At 43.7% G+C, this 22,681-nt stretch overlaps 1 protein-coding gene and 1 long non-coding RNA gene across 6 annotated transcripts in view; one reads left to right on the plus strand and one right to left on the minus strand.

The window, feature by feature from the left end:
- The first annotated feature begins 1,474 nt into the window (after positions 1 to 1,474).
- On the plus strand, positions 1,475 to 22,158 carry LOC120222997. Its single transcript, XR_005526165.1, has 4 exons — positions 1,475 to 1,664; positions 1,870 to 2,010; positions 19,326 to 19,485; positions 22,098 to 22,158. It is a non-coding gene; the product is annotated as an uncharacterized LOC120222997 (long non-coding RNA).
- Positions 19,749 to 22,681, minus strand: part of MFHAS1 (malignant fibrous histiocytoma amplified sequence 1) — a 96,696-nt gene continuing 93,763 nt past the window's right edge. For all 5 annotated transcript variants that reach the window (XM_039221015.1, XM_039221023.1, XM_039221032.1 and 2 more), the window contains one exon: positions 19,749 to 22,502. In XM_039221015.1, the coding sequence (XP_039076946.1) occupies positions 22,469 to 22,502 (34 nt within the window). In that variant the 3' untranslated portion in view covers positions 19,749 to 22,468. The remainder of the gene's footprint in view (positions 22,503 to 22,681) is intronic.

Raw genomic sequence — 22,681 nt, forward strand, 5'->3', positions numbered from 1 at the left:
AAAATATATCGGGACAAGTGGACGAGGAGAAAAAAGACAACAGGTACTTCAAAGGCCCTTAATACTTAACAGGCAATTTCCCACTATCTTATGCTTTACAGACTAGATGTGTAGAACCACTTCTCCAGGGTCGTTAACAGTAATTTCACATCTTTAAAAATCTTTGATTTTTACAAATAACAACACGATCTAAGATTGTTCTAAAGCGCGTTTCATTAATAATGACGTCCAACATTTTCGTACATATGCCTGTGACTTGTATTTCTTCTCTAGTGAATTGTGTAGATTTTTGACCATTTTGCTAAATTTTAATTAATTTTTAAGTACGCACACATGAGCGGGGGAGGGGCAGAGAGACACAGGGAGGGAGAGAAATCTCAAGCTGACAGCATGAAGCCCAATGTGGAGCTCGATCTCAACAACCATGAGGTCATGGCCTCAGCCGAAATCAAGAGTCAGATGCTCAACCAACTGAGCCACCCAGGTGCCCCAAAATTCCTTTTTATAATATACCATAACTTCATCCGTGCATGATGTAAATGTTTCTTTAAATTTGTTTTTTACTTTCTTATCTTGTCTATGATATTTTTAGATGGAAAGAATCTTTAAAAGATGCATGTAATTAAATGTGGTGATTTCCTTCACGGCTCTTATTAGAAAATCCAACCACATTCTGAAGTCAGTTCACTCTATTTTCCTAATGTGTTTTAATTTCAATTTTTACACTTAATCTCCTCATTCCCCTCTGGAATTTATTCAGGTGTATGCTAAGAAAAAAAAAAATCTAACTTCCCCCCCACCCCCATAAGTAGTAAAACATATTTCTTGGGGCCATTTTGGTGATATTTCTAAAAAAATAAATGCCCATTAAAAAAAAACAAGAATTGGGGCTCCTGGGTGGCTTAGTCGGTTAAGCGTCCGACTTTCGCTTAGGTCATGATCTTGCGGTTCGTGGGTTCGAGCCCCGCGTCGGGCTCTGTGCTGACTGCCAGCTCAGAGCCTGGAGCCTGCTTCAGATTCTGTGTCTCCTTCTCTCTCTGACCCTCCCCTGCTCACGCTGTCTTTCTCTCTCCTAGAAATAAATAAATAAATAAATTTTTAAAAAACAAACCAAAAAACCCCCCAAGGATTTCTATGTACACTGTCTTAGTTGTCCTATCAATAAATTAGGTGTAATAATTTTCACCTTATCATTGTATTGCACACAGAAAATATTAGCTTATGTCTTACTGGGCTGGTTAGTTCTTACGTACACAATAATCATTTTGATTTTTTTAATGTTTTATTTATTTTTGAGAGACACAGCATGAGCTAGGAAAGGGCAGAGTGACAGGGAGAAACAGAATCTGAAGCAGACTCCAGGCTCTGAGCTGCCAGCACAGAGCCCGACGCAGAGCTCGAACCCGCACATGAGGAGATCATGACCTGAGCCAAAGTTGAACACTGACCCGACTGAGCCACCCAGGCGCCCCTCTACAAATCGTTTGAAAGAGTTAGTTGTCCTGGTACACTTAAACTCTGACCCAGCTGACAAAATGTAATGTTTGTGGGTGGAGAAAATTAAGCTTATGCTGTTTCTGTTTGACTTTTAGTCTACATATAGCTGAACTTCTATCCAGGGAACACTATGATAATCTTTTTGACCTTTATCCAGAAAGTGCTTTGTAAGTGGCCTCCCTATTTTACTACTATAGGAAACCTTTATAACAGTATATGATCACAGGCTTGGATAACCATTGGGTTATCTTATGCACTTATAAAACTGTCACGAAATAGGGACATTGCATCCTTAGCAAAGATTCTACCAAACATGGTCAGCATTATTAGCATTTCTAGCCTTGTGGATATTTTTTTTTTTTTCCCTCCCAGGAAAACATACACAGATATTTGGAAGAGTCTCTGCAGAGCCTTACTGTGCTAATATTACTAATGAAGCCTTCTTCGTGAAGGGCTTGTACTTTGGTGGTCTGTCTCGCCAGCGGTGGGCTCAGTGTCCTTGTGTGTCCACCGGTAAGTCTAACTCCGTTGGATCTGCTACAACAAAACAGAATACACTGGAGGCTTAGAAGTCCAAGATAAAAATGCTGGTAGATTCCTTGTCTGGTGACAGCCTGCTTCCTGGTCCCTAGATGACCATCTTGCTGAGATGGGCAAGGGAGCTCTCTGAGGTCTACATGAGGGCTCCAGCCTCGTGACCTAATCACCACCCCCCTAAGTCCCCACCACCTAATACCCAACTCACAGTGGGGAGTAGGCCCCAACATATGAATTTTGGGGAAACAAACGTTCAATCTGTATAGCATGGCCTCGGAACCATTTTAACAAGGTGGATTCCTTTTTATTTTAATTCTTAGCTTCCTACAGGGTAGGGGCCCATCCTTTTGGGAGAGGGTGGAATTTCAGTTTTCTTTGGTGCGTGGAGAAAGTTTTGGGAGGAGGTAGAAGAGAAGTGGAGTTGGGGAGAATTCTGTCCCAGAGAGGAACAGGGAAAGAGTTCATGGCTGTTGTCAGAGCCTCAAAGAGGAGGCGTGGTGACCCAGAGATCCACCTCTTAAGGCTTCAGGGATTCTGTGGACTGATTGCAAATCCTGCCTTGTGGGCCAATCCTCCCCACCCCCTTCCCCAAGTTCACACCCTTCAGCAGGAATACACCATCTGATGGAGACAACTGGATTGGGGGTGGGGGGCACCTCTCTCTGCATCATTTATAACACAATGGTTCTCCAAAGGTGGGACTCAGGCCAGCAGCACCAGCCTCGGCTGGGATATGCAGACTGAATCAGAAAGTCTGCGGGTGGAGCCCAGAAGTCTGCATAGAAGAGGCCCTCCAGGTGACTGTGAGCTTGCTAAATTTGACCGCCCGCCCGCTGTTCTGTAATTTTATGTTAACTCGTCCCTATTCTCAAGACAGGAAGTGCTTTCAGGGCAGAGACAAATGGTTTTACCAATGCCTTTAAAGCACAGAATAGCAAATATGCTTGCTGGAAGAATGAATAAAGCAAAGGAACTCTTGCACAGTCTTAACTATTTAATAAATGCTTGGTAAATACTTTTGACAGCGTCAGACCCAAGGTAGATGTCTAAGGAACCAGAGCCCATGAATAGCTGAAAAACATCTCTCCCCTCCCGGGGAAATAAAAGACATCTAGTTGTGAAAATAAACATTTCTCTAGAAGCCATCTAGGACTCATTTAAGTAAATGCACTGCTTTTTTTCTGATGGGAAATGGAATGCAGTCTCATTGCAAAACAATTAGAAAATGCAAAGAAAGTATAAACAAGAAAATAATAATATATCTCTTACTCCACCTCCTTCTGAGTCTTTTCTATGTCCTATTATACATATCCCTCAATTCTAATGTTAAAAATAAAAATAAATCTTTTCTTTATACTGTAAATGCAACACATGCCCACTCAGAAAGCTCAGAAAATACAGATCAGCATCGCAGGGGAAATAGCATCCCCAATAATTTCATTATTCAGAAATGTTAATACCCTGAGAAATCTCCCTCCAGACTCTGTGTGTGTCTTTATGTATGGATTTTAAAACCTGTATATGTTCTATACCCTTCTCCTCTGATTAGCTACAGCATTTCATGTGCGATTACCTCCTACGGCCCGTAGTGTACAAAGCACATTCAGGATTAGATGACCCTCCAGAAAAGCCCCTACACTGGACAGCCCAAAGGCCCAAGGCTTGAATCTGCTCTCTGATTTTCCTTGGCTCCACTTTGACTTTTTAAAGGATGAGTTAATGTAATGGGCAAAATGCTGGAAGCTTAAGAGTCCTAGGCTTTCACCCAATGAGAAGCCTGTTCCAAAAAAAAGTGTGACGATCACCTGGGCTTCCCTTGCCGATGGAGTTGTGCGGGCACCAGTCGGATCTCTTCTGGCCCTTGGGTAATACTTCGGATTTCAGAACCAAGCGGTCATCCATAAATGCTCATCTTGCTATGTTTCTTCCTATTGTCTTCAAGATAATCATTTGAAAATAGGCAGTTGCCCCTGTTATGCCCAGATCGCGATCTCCCCAAAATCCAACGCCACCAAGGAGTCCGAGTCACGTATGCAAAAGCAAAGGGCTTTATTACTGGCTCGAGCTCGGGCTCCCAGACCTCACCAATGCAATGGATCCATGCTGAGAGCCCCGAACAATGGAAGAGTAGGGTTTTTATGGGGTTTGTGAAAGAGGAGTTACAGAAGTTGTGGCAGGGGAAAAGTGATCCAATCATAATTATTCAACATCAATGACAGCGGGTTTAACCATACACATTGTCTAGAGTATTCGTTACTTTTGGCGGGATCCAATTACAACATTTAGAGTACCTTTAAATTCAACCAATCACAGAGAGAGACTAGGGTCTTGTTCGGCGACTAACGGGTTAACTTTAACATTAGGCCACAGGGTCCTATCTATAGTTTCTATCTTCAGGCCTCTCCGGCAGTAATGTGGAGGGTGGTAGCTGGCCTTTCCTGATTGGGTGTTGCAAGGGTGGTTTCTCCTGCCTTGGACAATGTGTCACTGCCTGATAGTTTCAGGGAAGCTGAAACTCAGGCCTTCTAGTTTAGAGGGGAAACTTAAAGCCTGTCATGGAGTCAGTTTGGTTTAGACGTTTAGACTTGTGTCCTTACAGCCCCCACCCACCCATTCTGGAACTCTCCACTAAACCCGTCTATATGGGCTGGGACATTTGTAATCCTCACCAGCAAAAGTGAATTCTGGGGCTTTGATCTTTTCATTTTCAGCATATCTGTGAGGAGAGAGGGGTGGTGGTGATGAATGGGGAGACAAAGCAATCTCAGATAAGGGTGGTGGTCATCTAAGGGACACTCATTGATTTTTTTTTGTAATGCTATTGTAATTTCAATGTAAACCTCTTGTGGGTAACTTGCAAAGCAAAGTGTAATAGACGGAAGACAAATCACCTGTCCTCCCAAATCTAATATAATCCCTCTTGGCATTTATATTCATGAGCAGTGAAAAAATATTGTGTGTAAAACTTGCAACCTCATTTTTTTTCACTGCAAATTATAGCAAAAAATTTTGTATATTATTATAAAACATTCAGAAGAATATTTTTTTTTAATATTTTTATTTATTTCTAGGAGAGAGAGAGACAGCGTGAGCAGGGGAGGGTCAGAGAGAGAGGGAAACACAGACTCTGAAACAGGCTCCAGGCTCCGAGCTGGCAGTCAGCACAGAGCCTGACGCGGGGCTCGAACCCACCAACCGCGAGATCATGACCCAAGCGAAAGTCGGACGCTTAACCGACTAAGCCACCCAGGCGCCCCCAGAAGAATATTTTTAATGCCATTCCCCATCATATACTTTCCTGAATCCTTTCTCCATTATTACTTTAAATTTTTCAAATTCTTTTCAAGTTTATTTGTTTATTTTGAGGAGAGAGAGAAAGTGCATGTGAGTAGAGGAGGGGCAGAGAGAGAAGGAGAGAGAGAATCCCAAGCAGCCTCCACACTGATCAACTCTGGGCTTGATCCCATGAACCATGAAATCATGACCTGAGGTGAAACCGAGAATCAAATGCTTAACTGACCGAACCACCCAGATGTCCCTTAAATTGTCATTTAAAGAAAAAATCACCTGGTGCTCATCACACAAGTGGACTTCTTAATTCCCATCACTGATTTCATCCATCCTCCCACCCACCTGCGCTCAGGTAACTACCAGTTTGTTCTCTATAGTTAAGAATCTGTGGGGTTCCTGGGTGGCTCAGTCAGTTGAGCATTTGACTTAGGCTCAGGTCATGATCTCGTGGTTTGTGAGTTCAAGCCCTATGTCGGGCTCTGTGCTGACAGCTCAGAGCCTGGAGCCTGTTTCAGATTCTGTGTCTCTCTCTTTCTGCCCCTCCCCCACTCATGTTCTGGCTCTCAAAAATTAAACGTTAAAAAAAATTTTTTAAAAAGAATCTGTTTCTTGATTTGTTTCTCTTTTTCCCCCTTTGTTCATTTGTTTGCTTCTTAAATTCCACATATAGGTGAAATCATATGGTCTTTGTTTTTCTCTGACTCACTTCACTTAGCATTATTATATTCTTGAGCTCCATCATTGTCATTGCAAATGACAATGTTTCATTCCTTTTTATGCCCGAATAATATTCCTGTGTGTGTGTGTGTGTGTGTGTGTGTGTGTGTGTGTGGTGTACAAAACATGTACTTTATCCATTCATCAGTTAATGGACACTTGGGCTGCTCCCATAATTTGGCTGTTGTAAATAATGCTGCTTTAAACATAGGGGTGCATGTATCCCTTTGAATCAGTGTTTTTGTATTCTTTGGGTGAATATCCAGTAGTGTGATTACTGGATCATAGCACAATTCTACTTTTTTCTTTTTGAGGAACTTCCATACTGTTTTCCACAGTTTGCATTTGTATCAACAGTGCAAGAGGGCTCCTTTTTCCTCTACATCTTCGCCAACACTTGTTATTTCTTGTGTTGCTGATGTTAGCCATACAGACAGGTGTGAGGCGGTATCTCATTGGGGTTTTGATTTGCATTTCCCTCATGATGTGTGATGTTCAGCATCTTTTCACATGTCTGTTGCCCATCTGTATGTCTTATTTGGAGAAATGTCTGTTCATGTCTTTTGCCCATTTTTAATTGGATTACTTGCTTTTTGGGGTGTTGAGGCTTACAAGTTCTATATGCATTTTGGATACTAACCCTGTATTGGATATATCATTTGCAAATATCTTCTTCCATTCCATAGATTACCTTCTAGTTTTGTTTCCTTCGCTGTGCAGATGCATTTTATTTTGATGTAGTCTCAATAGTTTACTTTTGCTTTTGTTTCCCTTGCCTCTGGGGACCAATCTAGAAAAAAGTTGCTAAGGTCAATGTCAGAGAAGTTAGTGATGGTACTCTCTTCTAGGATTTTTATGGTTTCAGGTCTCACATTTAGGTCTGTAATCCATGTTGAATTTATTTTTGTGTATGGAGTAAGAAAGTGGTCTAGTTTCAATCTTTTGCATGTTGCTGTTCAGTTTTCCTAACATGTTTTGTTGAAGAGAGTGTCTTTTTCCCATCGTATATTCTTTCCTTCTTTGTCAAAGATTAATTGACCATATAATTGTGGGGTTAGTTATGGATTTTCTATTCTGTTCTGCTGATCTGTGTGTCTATTTTTGTGCCAGTACCATACTGTTTTGATCACTACAGCTTTGTAATATAACTTGAAGTCTGAAACTGTGATCCTTTGGCTTTGTTTTTCTTTTTCAAAATTGCTTTGGCTATTCAGGGTCTTTTGTGGTTCCATATAAATTTAGGTCTGTTTGTTCTAGCTCTATGGAAAATGCTATTGGTATTTTGAAAGGGATTGCATTAAATGTGTAAACTGCTTTAGGTAGTATGGACATTTAAACAACATTTGTTCTTCTAACCCATGAACATGTAATGCCTTTTCATTTCTTTGTGTCTTATTCAATTTCTTTCATCAGTGCTTTCTAGCTTTCAGAGTACAGCTTTCATCTATTTGGTTCAATTTATTCCTAGTGCAATTATAAATGGGACTGTTTTCTTAATTTCCATTTCTGATGCTTCATTATTGGTGTAATAAAATACAACAGATGTCTGTAGATTGATTTTGCATCCTTCAACCTTGCTGAATTCACTTACCAGTTCTAGCAGTTTTTTTGGTGGAGTCTTTGGCTCTCTATATAGAGAGCATCATGTCATCTGAAACTGAAAGTTTTACTTCTTCTTCACTGATTTGGAAGACTGTTCCAATCCAAAGACTGTTGCCTTATTTTATTTTATTTTATTTTTTTACAAATAGTTTATTGTCAAATTAGTTTCTACATAACATCCAGTGCTCATCCCCATGAGTGCCCTCTTCCATGCCCATCACCCCTCCCCCCTACATCCATCAGTTCTCAGTTTTTGTCAGCATTCAAGAGTCTCTCATGGTTTGCCTCTCTCCCTTTCCCCCACCATTTCCCCCCTTCTTCTCCCCGTTGGTCCTCCGTTAAGTTCCTCCTAATCCTCCTATACGTGCAAACATATGATATTTGTCCTTCTCTGCCTGACTTATTTCGCTCAGCATAACACCCTCAAGGTCCATCCATGTTGCTACACATGGCCAGATTTCATTGTTTCTCATTGCCATGTAGTATTCCATGGTATAGATAAACCACATCTTCTTGATCCATTTGTCCATGGATGGACACTTAGGCTCTTTCCATGTTTTAGCTATTGTTGAGATTGCTGCTATGAACATTGGGGTACATGGGCTCCTATGCATCAGCATTTCTATATCCCTTGGGTAAATTCCTAGTAGTGCTATTGCTGGGTCATAGGGGAGTTCTATTGTTAATTTTTTGAGGAACCTCCACACTGTTTTCCAGAGGGGCTGCACCAGCTTACATTCCCACCAACAGTGTAGGAGGGTGCCCGTTTCTCCATATCCTCGCCAGCATCTTGTGTTCTCTGATTTGCTCATTTTAGCCACTCTGACTGGAGTGAGGTGGTATCTCAGTGTGGTTTTGATTTGTATTTCCCTGATGAGGAGGGATGCTGAGCATCGTTTCATGTGTCTGTTGGCCATCTGGATGTCCTCTTTGGAGAAGTGTCTGTTCCTATCTTCTGCCCATTTCTTTACTGGGTTGTTTGTTTTTTGGGTGTGGAGTTTGGTGAGTTCCTTATAGATTCTGGATATCAACCCTTTATCTGATATGTCATTTGCAACTATCTTTTCCCATTCCATTGGTTGCCTATTAGTTTTGTGGGTTGTTTCCTTTGCCGTGCAGGAAGACTGTTGCTTTAAATTTTTGCCAAATATTCTTGTATCTGTAGCTTTGACCATATTTCTGTGAACTTCTGTGAAGCTGGAATAGATTCTTGAGAGTCAGATGAAATCTGGACACTGATGGCTTTGATGGCTATTCCTCGTTGCTTTCCAGAATGGTCCAGCTTCCACTGCCACGGTCTGAGCATATGAGCGCAAAAGAGGAAAACAAGAAAGGTCACTGTGTGGGAATGTTCACAGCACCAGGCAGCACACGATGTCAGAACTAAGGTGGCTTTACTGACATGATCCCTCTGAGCATCTTCAACTTACAATTGTTACAATGCAACACAGGTCTTTTTTATTTTTATTTATTTGTCGGTTTTTTAATGTTTATTTATTTTTGAGAGACAGAGAGAGCACAAGTGGAGGATGGGCAGAGACAGAGGGAGACAGAGAATCTGAGGCAGGATCCAGGCTCTGAGCTGTCAGCACAGAGCCTGACATGGGGCTCAAACCCAGGAGCTGAGAGATCATGACCTGAGCCTAAGTCAGATGCTTAACTGAGTGAACCACACAGGCACCTCTGTTTTATTTTTTTAAAGTTTATTTATTTATTTTGAGGGATAGAGAGGGAGAGAGGCAAAGAGAGAAGGAAAGAGAGAATTCCAAGCAGGCTCTGTCTGCACCGTCAGCACAGAAGCCCATGTGGGGCTTGATCTCATGACCCTGAAATCATGACCTGAGCCAAAAATCAAGATTCAGAAGCATAACCAACTGAGCCACCCAGACGCCCTGACATAAGTCTGTTTTAGATTCCATTTGGGGGAGATTGGCCTCAGAAATGCCTCACATTATAGTCTGATCAGTCCATTTTCAAAACCACGGGTTTCAAGAACAACATTCTAGAGGCATCCCTGGGTATAAACATTCCTCATGCAGCTAGATATACTGTTTTCCTTTAGCTGTGTTGAATTTTTTTTTACAAAAGATCAGCCTTGTGCAGAAAATGTTATCACTCATCCAACCTCTCCACTTAAGAACTTGAACATTTAGTTCTTTACACTTGAATTTAAAAATAACACTACGATAAATTCCTTGAAGCCAGTGACCACATGAATTGGTTCATTAACTGTTAGACCCTGCTGCCAAGGAGACAGAAGTCCTAGAGGCTGGTTCCTTAATATGTGTATGTACCCATACATGTATGGGTAAGAAGAAAAGTGTCACAGCCCAGCCAAATCCCACTGTATGACAGACGCAGACTTAATCACAAGGAGAACCGGGTCAGAATGAGTGTGGGGTTCAGTACAATTAGAAGAACAACCCAAATGCTGGGGAGTCAGGGCCAGTAATGTTGCAGATGGAGGGCAACAGTCTAATGACCTGGCATAGGTGCAACTCAAACTGTGAAAGGGACCTTAGGCAATTACTGGGTATACAGATGAGCAATCTTATGAAATCAGAGACATGCCCAAGACCCCATGGCTAGTTAGTGGTTCTCTGGGTCTTTAACTAGGTCTTCTGATTTCAAGTGAAGTACACTTTCTGGCCCTACATTGGCTGCATCTCCGGCCCACGTTCATTGTGTCTTGGCAATGTCAGTGGCGCTTGGCAGACGGGTTGAGAGAGAAGCTTGGACTCGTGAGAAGACATCCCTTATTATTTGTGTTGCTGCCACCTGCAAATAGTTAGCGGAATTTTCTGGTGCAGCCCAGACGCTGACAGTCATACGCTTATCTTCCTCTGTGTCTCTAAGGACGAAATAAAATGCACTTAAGAATTCATTCCTCTAGCCCCTTATTTATAGCAGGCCCTCTATGCATTAAGGAATAGCTCCAACTCAAGATTCTTTTCTGATGAGATACAAACCAATCTGCAGTGAGACATGCAGTCAGGGGACTGTAATTTCCTGACCCCAACATCATTAAACCACAGCATGGCCATCACATTAGCTGGTTTTCGTATAGTTGTACAAACACTGGTTTGCCAGTTCAAAGCATTTGGAAATATTTCATTATGCCTTCTTCAGAGCTAGGCAATTGTGACCACATGCCAGGGCTAACAAAATAATAAGCTTGTCTGAGCTAGTGATGATTTGGATTTGTAGGAAAGCGCTAGACAAGTCTTAAGATACATGCCACCATTTTGTGACCATATGCTTAGATGTGGAAACTGGGAATGAGGGAAGAGGGTGAATGCCCTCCTCACTTTCTCCCTCCCTAGCTCCTCATAGGTTGAATTTAATTCATTTGAACCAATATGCACTGAAGGGATCCTGTGTGGAAAGTTCAGTCATAGGCCCTAGGGGAGGAGGAATCTAGCCTATTTCCTGACCTCAAGGAATTCACATTCCTGAAGAGGAGAGGGGCGTATAAACAACTGTAATTCCAGGCAGAATGGCAGGAAAGTCACGATGGCTACAGAGAAGCGCTACATAGTACAAGAAAGAGGGAAATGAATTTTGCTTGAGAGATTGATTCCAGAAGGTGACAAGGGAGGGGTAGCATTTAGCAGGTGAAGGGAATTCCATGAAGAGAACCCACTCTGCACACGGGAAGTCCAAGGCACATGGCCAGGGGAGTGCAAGGCCAGGGCTTGGAGTTGGGGGGTAAGGAGGTCAGTGTGAGTAGTGAATGTTACAGCCTCTGGCCACAAGAAAAACAGGTCTATGCAGAGGCCCAGTCTGCTGAATCTCCGGCATACCAAACAGCACTTGGTGCGTAATGAGTGCCTAGTACCAGAAAGAGGTCTTGCTCCAGCTGGGGATTTTCAGTGCACATGCAGAGATCCATTCAAGTTACCTCTGGCAATGGGTGGTTCGTTTTAATAATATACTTGGTCTGGAACAATGGAGGCAACTCTAGGGACCACCGACTGTCACCAGACTCACTCACGGCAGGTGCGGTCTCGGGAATGCTTTTCTGCATTGGTCAGCTCGCCTCTCTTCCAGCCAGCATCCTCTGCTACGGCCAGATCTCTGCTCCATCTTCACTCCAGTCTGGAAGTGGTCACAATCGCTACTCTGACCCCTCTCCATGTCACAACGTTCCCCCTGCTTCTGCTGGCTTGTGACCCCTGCATATCTAATACTCAGAGAAGGAGACTTGCTGACTGGACGATTTTTGCATGCACAGCCACCAGATGCCCATTTACTTCAACCAGCTATGTTGCACGGCAGAGGGTTACCAAGAGCTGGGAGCAAAGATGTGTCCCTCAGAATTGGGTGTGGTTGCTCTGATAGCCTTAAGTACACCGATAGCAGAAATAGAGTTGACTTAGGTGTATGCCAATTGACCAAGGAATCTGAACTGTATTCAGTAGGCACGATGTTGTGGAAGGCTTTTATCAGCACACAGCCTGCTGGCTCCGTACCTTGTCATGTCCTCAGACACTACCCGGATGCTGGCCAGCAGTCTAACAACTCATTGCCCTAAAAATATTTTCCTTTACTTCACTTAAAGCCTTATCACTCCATTCTCAGTTTGGCTCCCTCCCTTTGTTCTCTAAATCTTTCTCATAGAATCCTTGGCCCTCAGCAGATTGCCCCCTGTGAGCGGGCCTCATCTAATCAGTTGAAGGTCAGAGCAGAGCAAAGAGCTCATGGTCCCCTGAGCAAGAGAGAATTCTCCTGCCAGATGGCCTTCACACTGAGACATCAGTTTTACAGATTTTGGACTTGCCAGCCTCCAAAATCATGTGAGCCTATTTCTGATCATGAATCCCTTTCCAATAGATGCCATTGGTTCTGTTTCTCTGGACTACCCTGACTTCTACACTGTCCTAAAAGAAACCCATTACCCCATTAGTAGTCATTCCCTCTCTCCTCCATCCAGTCCTATGCAACCACAATATATGCCTATATGGACATTTCATGTAAATGGAATCAGACAATGTGTGATCTTCTAGGCTTGGCTTTTTTAACGTTCCTCCAAGTGATAGCATGTATTGGCACTTAATTTTATTGCCAAATAGTGTTTCAGTTCTATGCATAAACCACATTTTAGCCATCCATTCATCAGACGGCTATTTGGTTTGTTTCTAGTTTTTGGCTATTATGAATTGTTCTGTCATAAACACTTGTTGACAAGTTTTTGGATGGAGGTGTGCTTTTATTTCTCTTGGGTATAAATTTGGAGTGGGGGAGGGAAATCGCCCAGTCATAGGTAACTCTGTGTTTGAAAGTTTGAAACACTGCCAATCCATTTGCCAAAGTGTCTTTCCCATTTTACTGGCGATGTAGAGAGTTCCAATTTCTCCATATCCTTGTCAACACTTGTTATTGTCTATCTTTTTTTGGTAGCCATCACAGTGGGAGCAAAGGGGTATCTCACCAAGGTTTGGCCTTGCATTTCTCTCAGCGCTGATGACTTTGAGTATCTTATGTGTGTACTGACCACTTGTGCTGGAGGCCCGCTCCAGCCAGTCCAGGGGTCCCTGAAGGATGGACGGTGTCGGCGAGAGAGACAGAGCGAGCCCCGAGAATCTTTCTGATCACCAGGCAGGCGTCTCTGTCCTGTCGGTTTGGGTGTCTTTATTTAAAGGTCCAACAACATGAGATCAGAAAAAGGATTTTTTACAATGGAAAACTCTTTGTGATAAAATGCTTTGAAAAGTGTACAAAAATAGGTTTTTCGGAAGTATTCTTGCAGAATTACCCCAATCATAGTGAGGTTGAGTAAATCTTACAACTAAGGAAATAACAGGATGTTCTTAGTGAAAAACAGGATGACATACATTTGTTCTAAGTTAATAACGCTAGGATTAGGACACAGGCTAAGTTGTATATAGACAGGCCAGGAGTCATTCTGTCTGCCTCACAAGAGGGAGAATGTTTTTGAGCTGGTTAATAAGTTGTTTGCGGAAACTTTTTTGACTTGATGCTGAATGTGTAAATACCATGGGGGCCCTAAATGTGTCGGCCTTTGTTTTTGGGTTATGTTTTAGCTCTCTTATACATCCTCATCGCAGCCGCCAGTGTAAGAGAGGGTGTTTGTGGAAAGTAGGCCTTAGGGAAGGCACTGCCATACATCACTAGTTAGAAAAGGTATAAGTATTAACTTAAGTTCTGCCCTTATCTGTTCCTTAACTCTAAATTAGGCACTTTGTCTCGGGGCCAGGCTCAATTGTAACTCTTGTGTTCTTAACCCCCTTTATTATCTAAGTCTTGGATCTACAAGGCCCATAGGAAGAGCCTTTTGAAAATCATCCACAGTGCTTTCATCTAAAACGTCTTTTGAAAAGGCAGGAATATGCTTTTCCTTATGAGGTATCTGTGTGGGGAATATCGGTCTGATCTGGAATATTGGGAGGCCTGGTCAATACCAGCAGTCTCGTTTCCAACATGAGCCAGTAGTAGCAGAAGGAGATACCTGTTTTTTGTTTCTCATGGCAGGGGCTGTGCAAACGCTGCCATTTCCTCACTGTGACTGTCGTCCAGCAAGGCTGATGTGGCTCCCAGCACACTTGTATATATTATTTGGGGAAAGGTCTATTCAAATCCTCTGCCCATTTTAAACCCCATTTTAAAATTGGGTTATTCATCTTTTTCTTTTTTATCAATTTTTTAACATTTATTTATTGTTGAGAGACAGAGAGAGACAGCAGCAAGGGAGGAGCAGAGAGAGAGAGAGGGAGACACAGAATCTGAAGCAGGCTCCAGGCTCTGAGCTGTCAGCACAGAGTCCCACATGGGGCTTGAACTCACAAACCATGAGATCATGATCTGAGGTGAAATCAGACACTTAACCGACTAAGCCACCCAGACGCCCCACTTTATATAACATTTTTAAAGAAGCTGAGGGAGGAAAGAAGAGAAAGTATGTACTATAACATTTGTTACAATAACTTTTGTATTTACCTTTTTGGCTCATTCATTTCTTTCTTTTGATTTCAATTACCACGTGATGTTAATTCCTTACTTACTCCATTGCAGCTTAGTTCCACTTGCTTCCTTCATGCTCATATTGTCAAATATCTTACATTTGTGTCTTTTCTATTATATACATATTGTTTTGTCCGATTGTTTTAAATCAGTTAAGAGAAGCAGACGTACGCAATCACACAGTTTTTACCAACACCCACATAGTTTCCTTTACTGGAGCCCTTTGATGTCCCTGCTCAGATTTCCTCCTTCATTTTTATCTTTTAGCCCAGCAACATATAGGGCTGCCTCTGGTTCTGCCTGAGTCCCTTACTGGTCAAAAGTTGGGCTTTAGCTCCCTTCAGCAGTTAGATTTCCACCCCGTACTGTTGGATGTGCGTGTGTAGCTTGTAAGTGGCTATCACACCTCAGGGAATTTACATTTTTTGGCTCCATGTTCAGCCAGGGACTAGTAACATGGAATTCCTCTCTGATCACTCCTGAGAGAGCTCAGGCTTGGACATGCACAGTCTTCTCGGTTCCCAGGAATAAGCGTGTTGCAAGCCTGCCTTCGTAGGAGTAGCCCCTTAGCTGGAGTAGCTCATTGTTTAGTCGGTGACTGCTCAGAGGTTATGTTGGAGCCCCTTGTGCCAGTGAGGCTGCTGCCCTGTGATGATGGGGCTGTGGGTGGCTGCAGGATGCTTCGAAGTCTGCCCATGTCCTGCTCTGAGGGGTGCAGCCTAGAGCACCCCCAGGACTTACTGCGATGCCAGGAGTTCTCTTCTTGGCTCTTTCCCTGGTTCTATTAAACTTCTGACTGCGCTGTTTTCCGTGGAGCATGGCGCTACCAGCCTCCAAGATATCCACTGGTTTTGCCAGCATCTCTAGGCATGGCTCTCCCCAGACCCTGTTCCAAATAACATCGGTCTTCTTGGCAGAGCTGTGGGGTCTTCATCCTTATGGCCTGCCTCTTCTCCAGACAAGCCCCTGCGACTCGGCACTGAGGGTGGGGAGACATTTTTTTCTGACAATGACATCCCTGATCTACAAGTGGGCACTGAGGAAGGAGGACGCGGTAGCCTCTGGTCTTTCTGGCTTGCCTCTCCTGGGAGGGAGGAGGGGCAGGGACCACTAAGGCCTCAGGATCCTTTTCTGCAACGCCTGTGGTAAAGCTTTGCCTGCAAGCAGGAGACGGCCCTGGTCCTCTCAGCCCCTCTTGCTTGGGGCAGAGCTTCTGAAACAGAAAGCTGGGGTGGATGAGCCAGATGAGCAACCGGTCTCTCCCAGGGAGAACCTCCAGCCCCCCATGGGGAGTTGAGGAGAGAGAGCATCTCCATCTTCCTGGCCACATCTGCCCAAAGTACAGGGCCCAGGGTCCCGCTTCTGGAACATGGAGCTGTGAGGGAGAGAGGGGCGTTAGGAAGGGCATGGCTCAAATGTCACAGACCCTGGCTGATTTCATATTTAGTAGATTTCTTGAATATTTCTCCATTTGCTCTATATCCTTAGGACGATTTCTAGGGATTTTAAATGATTGTGGGTTTGTGTTGGTTTTGTTGTTGTTGTTGTTGTTGTTGTTTATTTTTATTTTTTTGAGTAATTTTCTCCATTTTGTTTTGCTGGGGAGAATTTACCCCGAGCTCCTTACTTTGTCATTCTGGAAGTCCTGCTCATCCACCATCTTGGCATAATATCAGGCGTACTATCAGGAGTAGGAAAGAAAAGAGTGAACGTATGGTTGGTCTGCCAGGTATCAATTATGTGTACCCTCAACACACATGGGGCATGTGGTCTGTACCCAGCTAAATTTCATGCCATGATTCCTTGAGTACAGACCATGAAATAAATCCAAGAGAGGAGTTCTGTTCTACGGATCCCAGATCGGTTACGGAGATTCCGCTTTTGTTTCTGATGAATGAAAATAGGAGTTCCTTTTTCCGTCTGGCTTCCAAAAAATATTCACAGAGAAAAAGTTTTATATCTATGAGGGTCTTCTAAAAAAACTAATCACGGTTTTCGCAAATCAAATCAACTTCCCCATTCAAATTTCACTTGTGTTCCTATGAAAAGTCTACTGCACTGAAACATTCCAGATGCAGCAAAATTTAAATTTCAAATGGATAAAATACCAGTTTTCTGGCAATATAATAATCCTTCTATTATCTTCCAATAAATTTTTCTGGTGGAAAATTTAAAACTGGGAAGTGTCTTTTAAAAGCTTTGGGATCTTGAGGTGCCTGGGTAGCTCAGTCGGTTGAGCATCCAAGGTCAACTCCGGTCATGATCTCACAGTTTGTGGGTTCAAGCCCCTCATCGGGCTCTGTGTTAACAGCTCAGAGCCTGGAGCCTGCTTCAAACTCTGTGTCTCCCTCTCTCTCTGCCCTTCCCCCACTCACGCTCTCTCTCTCTCTCTTTTAATAAAATAAAATAAAATAAAATAAAATCTTAAAAAAAAAAAAAAGCTTTGGGGTCTTCCAGACTCACAGGGAAATTTCCTGGTCCCTCCATTACATTACCCAGACATTCACATACTATATTCATACTTTTATTTTTGCCATATATTGAACACTTCTTGTCTGTATACCACCTGCATTTACTCACTTAATAATTTTCTAATATGTTTTAAAGGATTTCTTTCTAAATACATTTATTTTTAAAAGCAAACATTTTATCACTGGCGCAAATACCCAAGTAGTAAATGGGAGAAAACCAAAAATTATTAAACATTCCATGTAGGTATTGTTAAAGACTCAGGCTCGAGGCCCGCCCTCTCAGTGGGAAAGGGAACTGAACCAGTTAAGGGAATAAGCTTATTGTACTCGAATAGTGTTCACCAGCGCTGGGCACTGTCCTGAGCCCTTTCCATGTAGAATCTCATTTAGCATTCCTGACAACTGTATGAGGGAGGACCTTTCCCCCCCACTTTCCACATGAGGAAACTGAGGCACCAGAAGTCTAGGCAGCAGAACCAGGTCTCTGGAGTGTGCGCTCTTCTTCACCCTGCTCTCCGCCCCTCCCCCCCAACATAAAAGACACCAAAGAAGCGCCCACACCTGCCTCGGGTAGCACTGGCGGGCACGCCCCGCACCCCCGGAACCCCAGAACCCCGGTCCCCAGGTCATCTGCAGACGACTCCCAAAGGTCTCCTTCCACACTCATACACGTGTAAGAAACGCCGCACGGAGGTCCATTCCCCTCTTGGCCACTCACAAGTTACAGCAAATCGGAGAGCTTCTCGAAGGCCTGCGGCTAGCAGTGTGCTGACTTATTTAATGCGCATTTCTCACACGGATTGAAGCTCAGAACGCCTTTACAGAGGAGCGCCTATCAGCATCTCAGGAGACACAAACGTTTCACGGGGCCGCTTCAGAAACTCTGAATGAATCCGAGTTAGAACGCAGTCATTTGGGGCGCCTGGGTGGCTTAGTCGGTTAAGCATCCGACTTCGGCTCAGGTCATGATCTCACGGTTCGTGGGTTCGAGCCCCACGTCGGGCTCTGTGCTGACAGCTAGCTCAGAGCCTGGAGCCTGTCTTCGGATTCTGTGCCTCCCTCTCTCTCTGACCCTCCCCTGCTCACGCTGTCTCTCTCTCTCTCTCTCAAAAATAAATAAAACGTTTAAAAAAAAAAAAAAAGAACGCAGTCATTTCATTCAAAGATATTTCTCGAATATACACATGAAAAAGACGCGTCTTCCCTGGAGCTGAAATATTCGAATTCACCTGCTGCCAGGTAAATTTTCCTACGCCTTTGAACCCACGTAACTTCAAGGGGTCATCTGCAGAATAAAGCCTGTTCCAGCAGCTCCGCGTCCCCTCCCTCCTCGGTGCAAGAGAGTCAAGTTCTAGGAGGGGAGGTCCTTCCTCGACAGGAGAAACCCTGGGCTTTTGAATTCCACACCTGAGCAGCCGCCGCTTAAAGAGCACCATGTGTCCAAAGCAAACCTGCAATCGACTTCAAAACGCTCACAAACAGCCTTGATAGGCTACCAGCTGGGTGATAAGTCACCCACTGTAGCTGTTGCGACTGAGATCTGCTCATCTGTGACCTGCTCAGCAAGTTGAAAGAGCTCCAAGTTTCTGGGTTACAAAAATAAACTAGGCTCCAAATGTGGACTCCTGTGCCTTGTATGCTCTTCAACAGGAGAGCGAGCACTAAGGAGGACTCCACGTGTCTGGACACACTGCCAGGGCAGGCCTGTCTGCAGGGAGCACACAGCCTGTTTAGCCATCCTTTACAAATTCTGGGGCGCCTGGGTGGCTCAGTCGGTTAAGCTTCCAACCTCGGCTCAGGTCATGATCTCACAGTTTGTGGGTTGGAGCCCCGCGTCCGGCTCTGTGCTGACAGCTCAGAGTCTGGAGCCTGCTTCGGATTCCGTGTTTCCCTCTGTCTCTGCAACTTCCCTGCTCATGCTCTGTCTCTCTCTCTCTCTCTCAAAAATAAACACACATTAAAAAAGAAAAAAAGAAAATTCTGATGGCCACACCACGGTTTCAGCTCTTCCGCAGGCAGAGGCACGTTCGGATTGGGATCCCTAGAGGCGCCACCTGCTTTCTCAGGAAGCACCGGGTCAAGGGGCCTTTCTGCCCAGGGCCTCAGGGTGGTTTTTTCTGTGTTCGGGTCCTCCCTGGAGGGTGTTGCTTCTGCAAGTAGTATCCACATTCTTTTTTTTCCTTATCTTCTCAACTGTCTTTTTTTTTTTTTTTTTAATGGGGGGAACAGAGCCTTGGACCCAACATCTGCAGATCCTGTGAATACAGACCCCTCTTGGCACCCGGGGCAATATTTACAAGGTGGTGACAAGGACTTCTGCTAAGAACCTTGAAGGAAAAGTTCTGGGAAAGGTGACTTGCCAACTGTGTCATGGATTCAGAAGTTTGAGGTAAGGGTATCGCGGATCACTGGAAAGGGGTCTTGATGGAAGTGAGAGCTGATATTTAAGAACTGAATCTCCAGTCTGAAAAGAGGCAGGGTTTTAAACAGGGACCCTTCAGTTTTCTTTGTGGGGACTTGACCCCCCTAAACAGAGCGGCCCTCATTCATCTCCCACAGCTCAGAAGTGACTTACGAACTAAAACTTTGAAACTTTTTCCTGTAATCAAAACTAAAGAAATCAAAACCAGAAATAACTGAACTCTGGAAATATAATTGCTTAACCATTTCTTTGTATTTTTATTGAACTTTTTGAATTTTTTTTAAATTTCTGCCCAGTCACAATTCAATGGGGAACCACAATGACAATTTACAAACTGTGGCATGAAAAAGAACACATGCCCCACCAGGAGTTATACCAAACCCTTTCCTTTTTATTCATTCAAAAGAGTCCAATGCGCAAACGTCAAATATGAGCACTGTCATTTTTTTTCTTGGAAGGGGGCAAAACATTTATTCTGGCAGCACTTTTACAATTCCAGGAAGTGGTTGTGATACCACAGGTTGCAAGAATAGAAACCCTAACAAACTTGAAGGGCATTTGTTTGCCAGGCAAGGGACTACGTGGTCTGAAAAGCCGCCCTCTTGTGCTTCATGAATTGCCCGTCCGCTGCGGCGCACCGAGCCTTCCCAGGTACGGAAAGAGCAAACGGAATTTCCTGCGCAGACACTGAAAATTCCAGTAGAGCAGAGTGTTTTCTGTACCTCCAACCCTCCCCCCACCCTGAAGCAAGTTCTCAAGAGCTTTTCTGGAACTTCTTTTGGTCACATGACCCTCAATCATGATGACCTTTTTGCTGAAACACATGGGATGCCAAGATTTCTTCTTTCACTGCTTCTCTAGGGTTCAGATGACAGCACAAAACATCACTTGTCAAAAAATAGCAGATATTATAAGAATGTGGGCATTTATGTTTATAATGATAACAAACACTTTGCAGGGTATGTCACCCAAAGGAGCTTTTTTTTTTTCCACTTAATATGGTCCCCTGGGGAGTTAGCCCGAAGTCACATCCTTAAGAGTCCTTGCAAAAGACTGGTCAAAGTGAGTTAATTTGACAGTTCAGGAACCGTCTCGTGCCAATTACAAAACTCCTATGCCCAACAATTCAATGGTCCATAAAGCAATTAAATGTTATCATTCAGTTTACACGCACACATGCACACGCACACACGAGAACTGTGACCAAAGGATTAAGCAGGTCATCTCGTGACTGTGTTCTAAAAGAAAATGAAATCTCAAAATGGAGGTGTTGTATTCAAGTATTGAAAAATGCAGAAATAGTCTGATCCCCTTTGATGTTACGATCATGACGAATCACACTTGTTTCATGGAGGTTATGGAGTTAGTGAAGTCCACTCCTGGGGCACCAAATCTACAAAAAATCGACTTAAGATTTTTCACAATGGAGCCGCTTGCTTATTTCTTCTAAAAAATATGTTGAGCCTCTGTATACTGGCATTGCAAGAGTAATACTTTATAAAAGAAGTAAAAGGATAATACCAGCTGACTCACTTTTCGTGCCTTACACTGGTGAGAAAGTTTGTCTTACACCTTTTTCCATCAACAGGCAGAGGAGGCAGCTGTAAACAGAGTCCTTTACATTCTTCAAAGAATGTGTTACTATTGCAGCAGATACTGTTTGGCCCCAATTAGGAGTAGACGAGAGAGCAATTTGCTTTGCTTTTCAAGTTTTACTTGGTGGAGATTTTACAACAATGGTTTTACTAGTTCTTGGCAGCAGACTGTCCAATCAGAGGCTCTGTATTTATAAATAACCAATGTGGGACTCTGCTCCCCAGTTAGGGAACTCGCTATCTCAAGGTCTGACAGCCAGATGAGAAGGGCTTTCAAAGTGTTCTGCTAAATTTCACAGACTCTAGAGAGACAGAGAGAAGGACTCATTAGCAAAGCTCTTTGCACCATTCACAACTGACTCCTGATTATCTTAAGCTATTGAAAGACTCAGATTTTCCATGGACTCGTGAACCCCAATGTCCCCCTCCCCTGTAGAATCTTACCACCAGGCCTCCATGACCCCTTCCTCCTCCTTCCCTGAAGAATCCATGAGCACATCATCAGGAAGCTGGGAGCAAGGAACAATCTGCCCAGCACCACTGGAAATGTGGGCAAAGAAAAATGGGAATCCCACCAGCCTGCCCAAGGAACAGGCTCACAGGCAGGGACCTTTATTTAAAAGAAGGGGAGGAGACACTGCCTGAAATACACATTTAAGGTGCCTGCTGATTATCGGCAACCTCTGTGACCCAGCACTTAATCCACGGGCAGAGCGATGGGTTGTTTTTTCTTTTTAATTTCAGAAGGACTACAGAAAAAAGAATGAACAAAAAGGTCTTTTGCTAAAATAAGAAACCAGCCCCATCTTGGCACAGTCCTCAGGCAGAACATTGCACCCAGTGTTAACTAACGCTAGAAGCTTCAGACGGTATAAATTTAAATGTATTTGCATATTATAAAAATAAAGATAAACATATACATATTTTACACTAGTTACGGAACAGCAATGAACGGTCAGTCGATCCCTCTTTCACATTTAACAGAACTGAAATCTGAGTGCTCAAAACACGGCCACCTGTACGGAACTATGGCTTATATGTGCACAGAAAACAAAATCCCTGAGAAGCCATTCGACTTTTTCTTCTTTTCTTCAAGTAGCGCTCTCCTCGGAGGATCACAGTTCTGAGGTTCAGGTTGTAAAACATTTGCTCCACGGTCTCCCCCATCCTCCCCCGCCCCTCCCCGTCCACATCTACAGGCCAGGTGCGCTCCCTCCTCTGCAAGCACCCTGGACGGTTATTAGTCAAGTTCACGGAACGCGCGTGGGCGTGTGGAGGGTTTGCCGGGTCCGCAAGATGGTCCAGGTGAGTTCTGATGCTCTCTTTTCTCCACGGAAATTCCATAGCCATAGAAGTCATTGGTTTCTGTGCTTTTCACCAACGTTCTTCCTATATGGGTAGAGGAGAAGAAAGTGCAGACATGACAAAGGGTGACAGAGAAGGATATTCTCAGTTCTAAGAACAGGAAGCAATACTGTGAATCGGGGTTTTTTTGGCACTGATTTTAATTTTTACTTCTAGAATTCCTTATACTAGTGTGACTGTCAGGCAGCTAATGATCCTACAAA

The sequence above is a fragment of the Hyaena hyaena genome, unplaced genomic scaffold, assembly GCF_003009895.1.
Source record: "Hyaena hyaena isolate Hyena2069 unplaced genomic scaffold, ASM300989v1 scaffold_17, whole genome shotgun sequence".
Classification (NCBI taxonomy): Eukaryota; Metazoa; Chordata; class Mammalia; order Carnivora; family Hyaenidae; genus Hyaena; species Hyaena hyaena.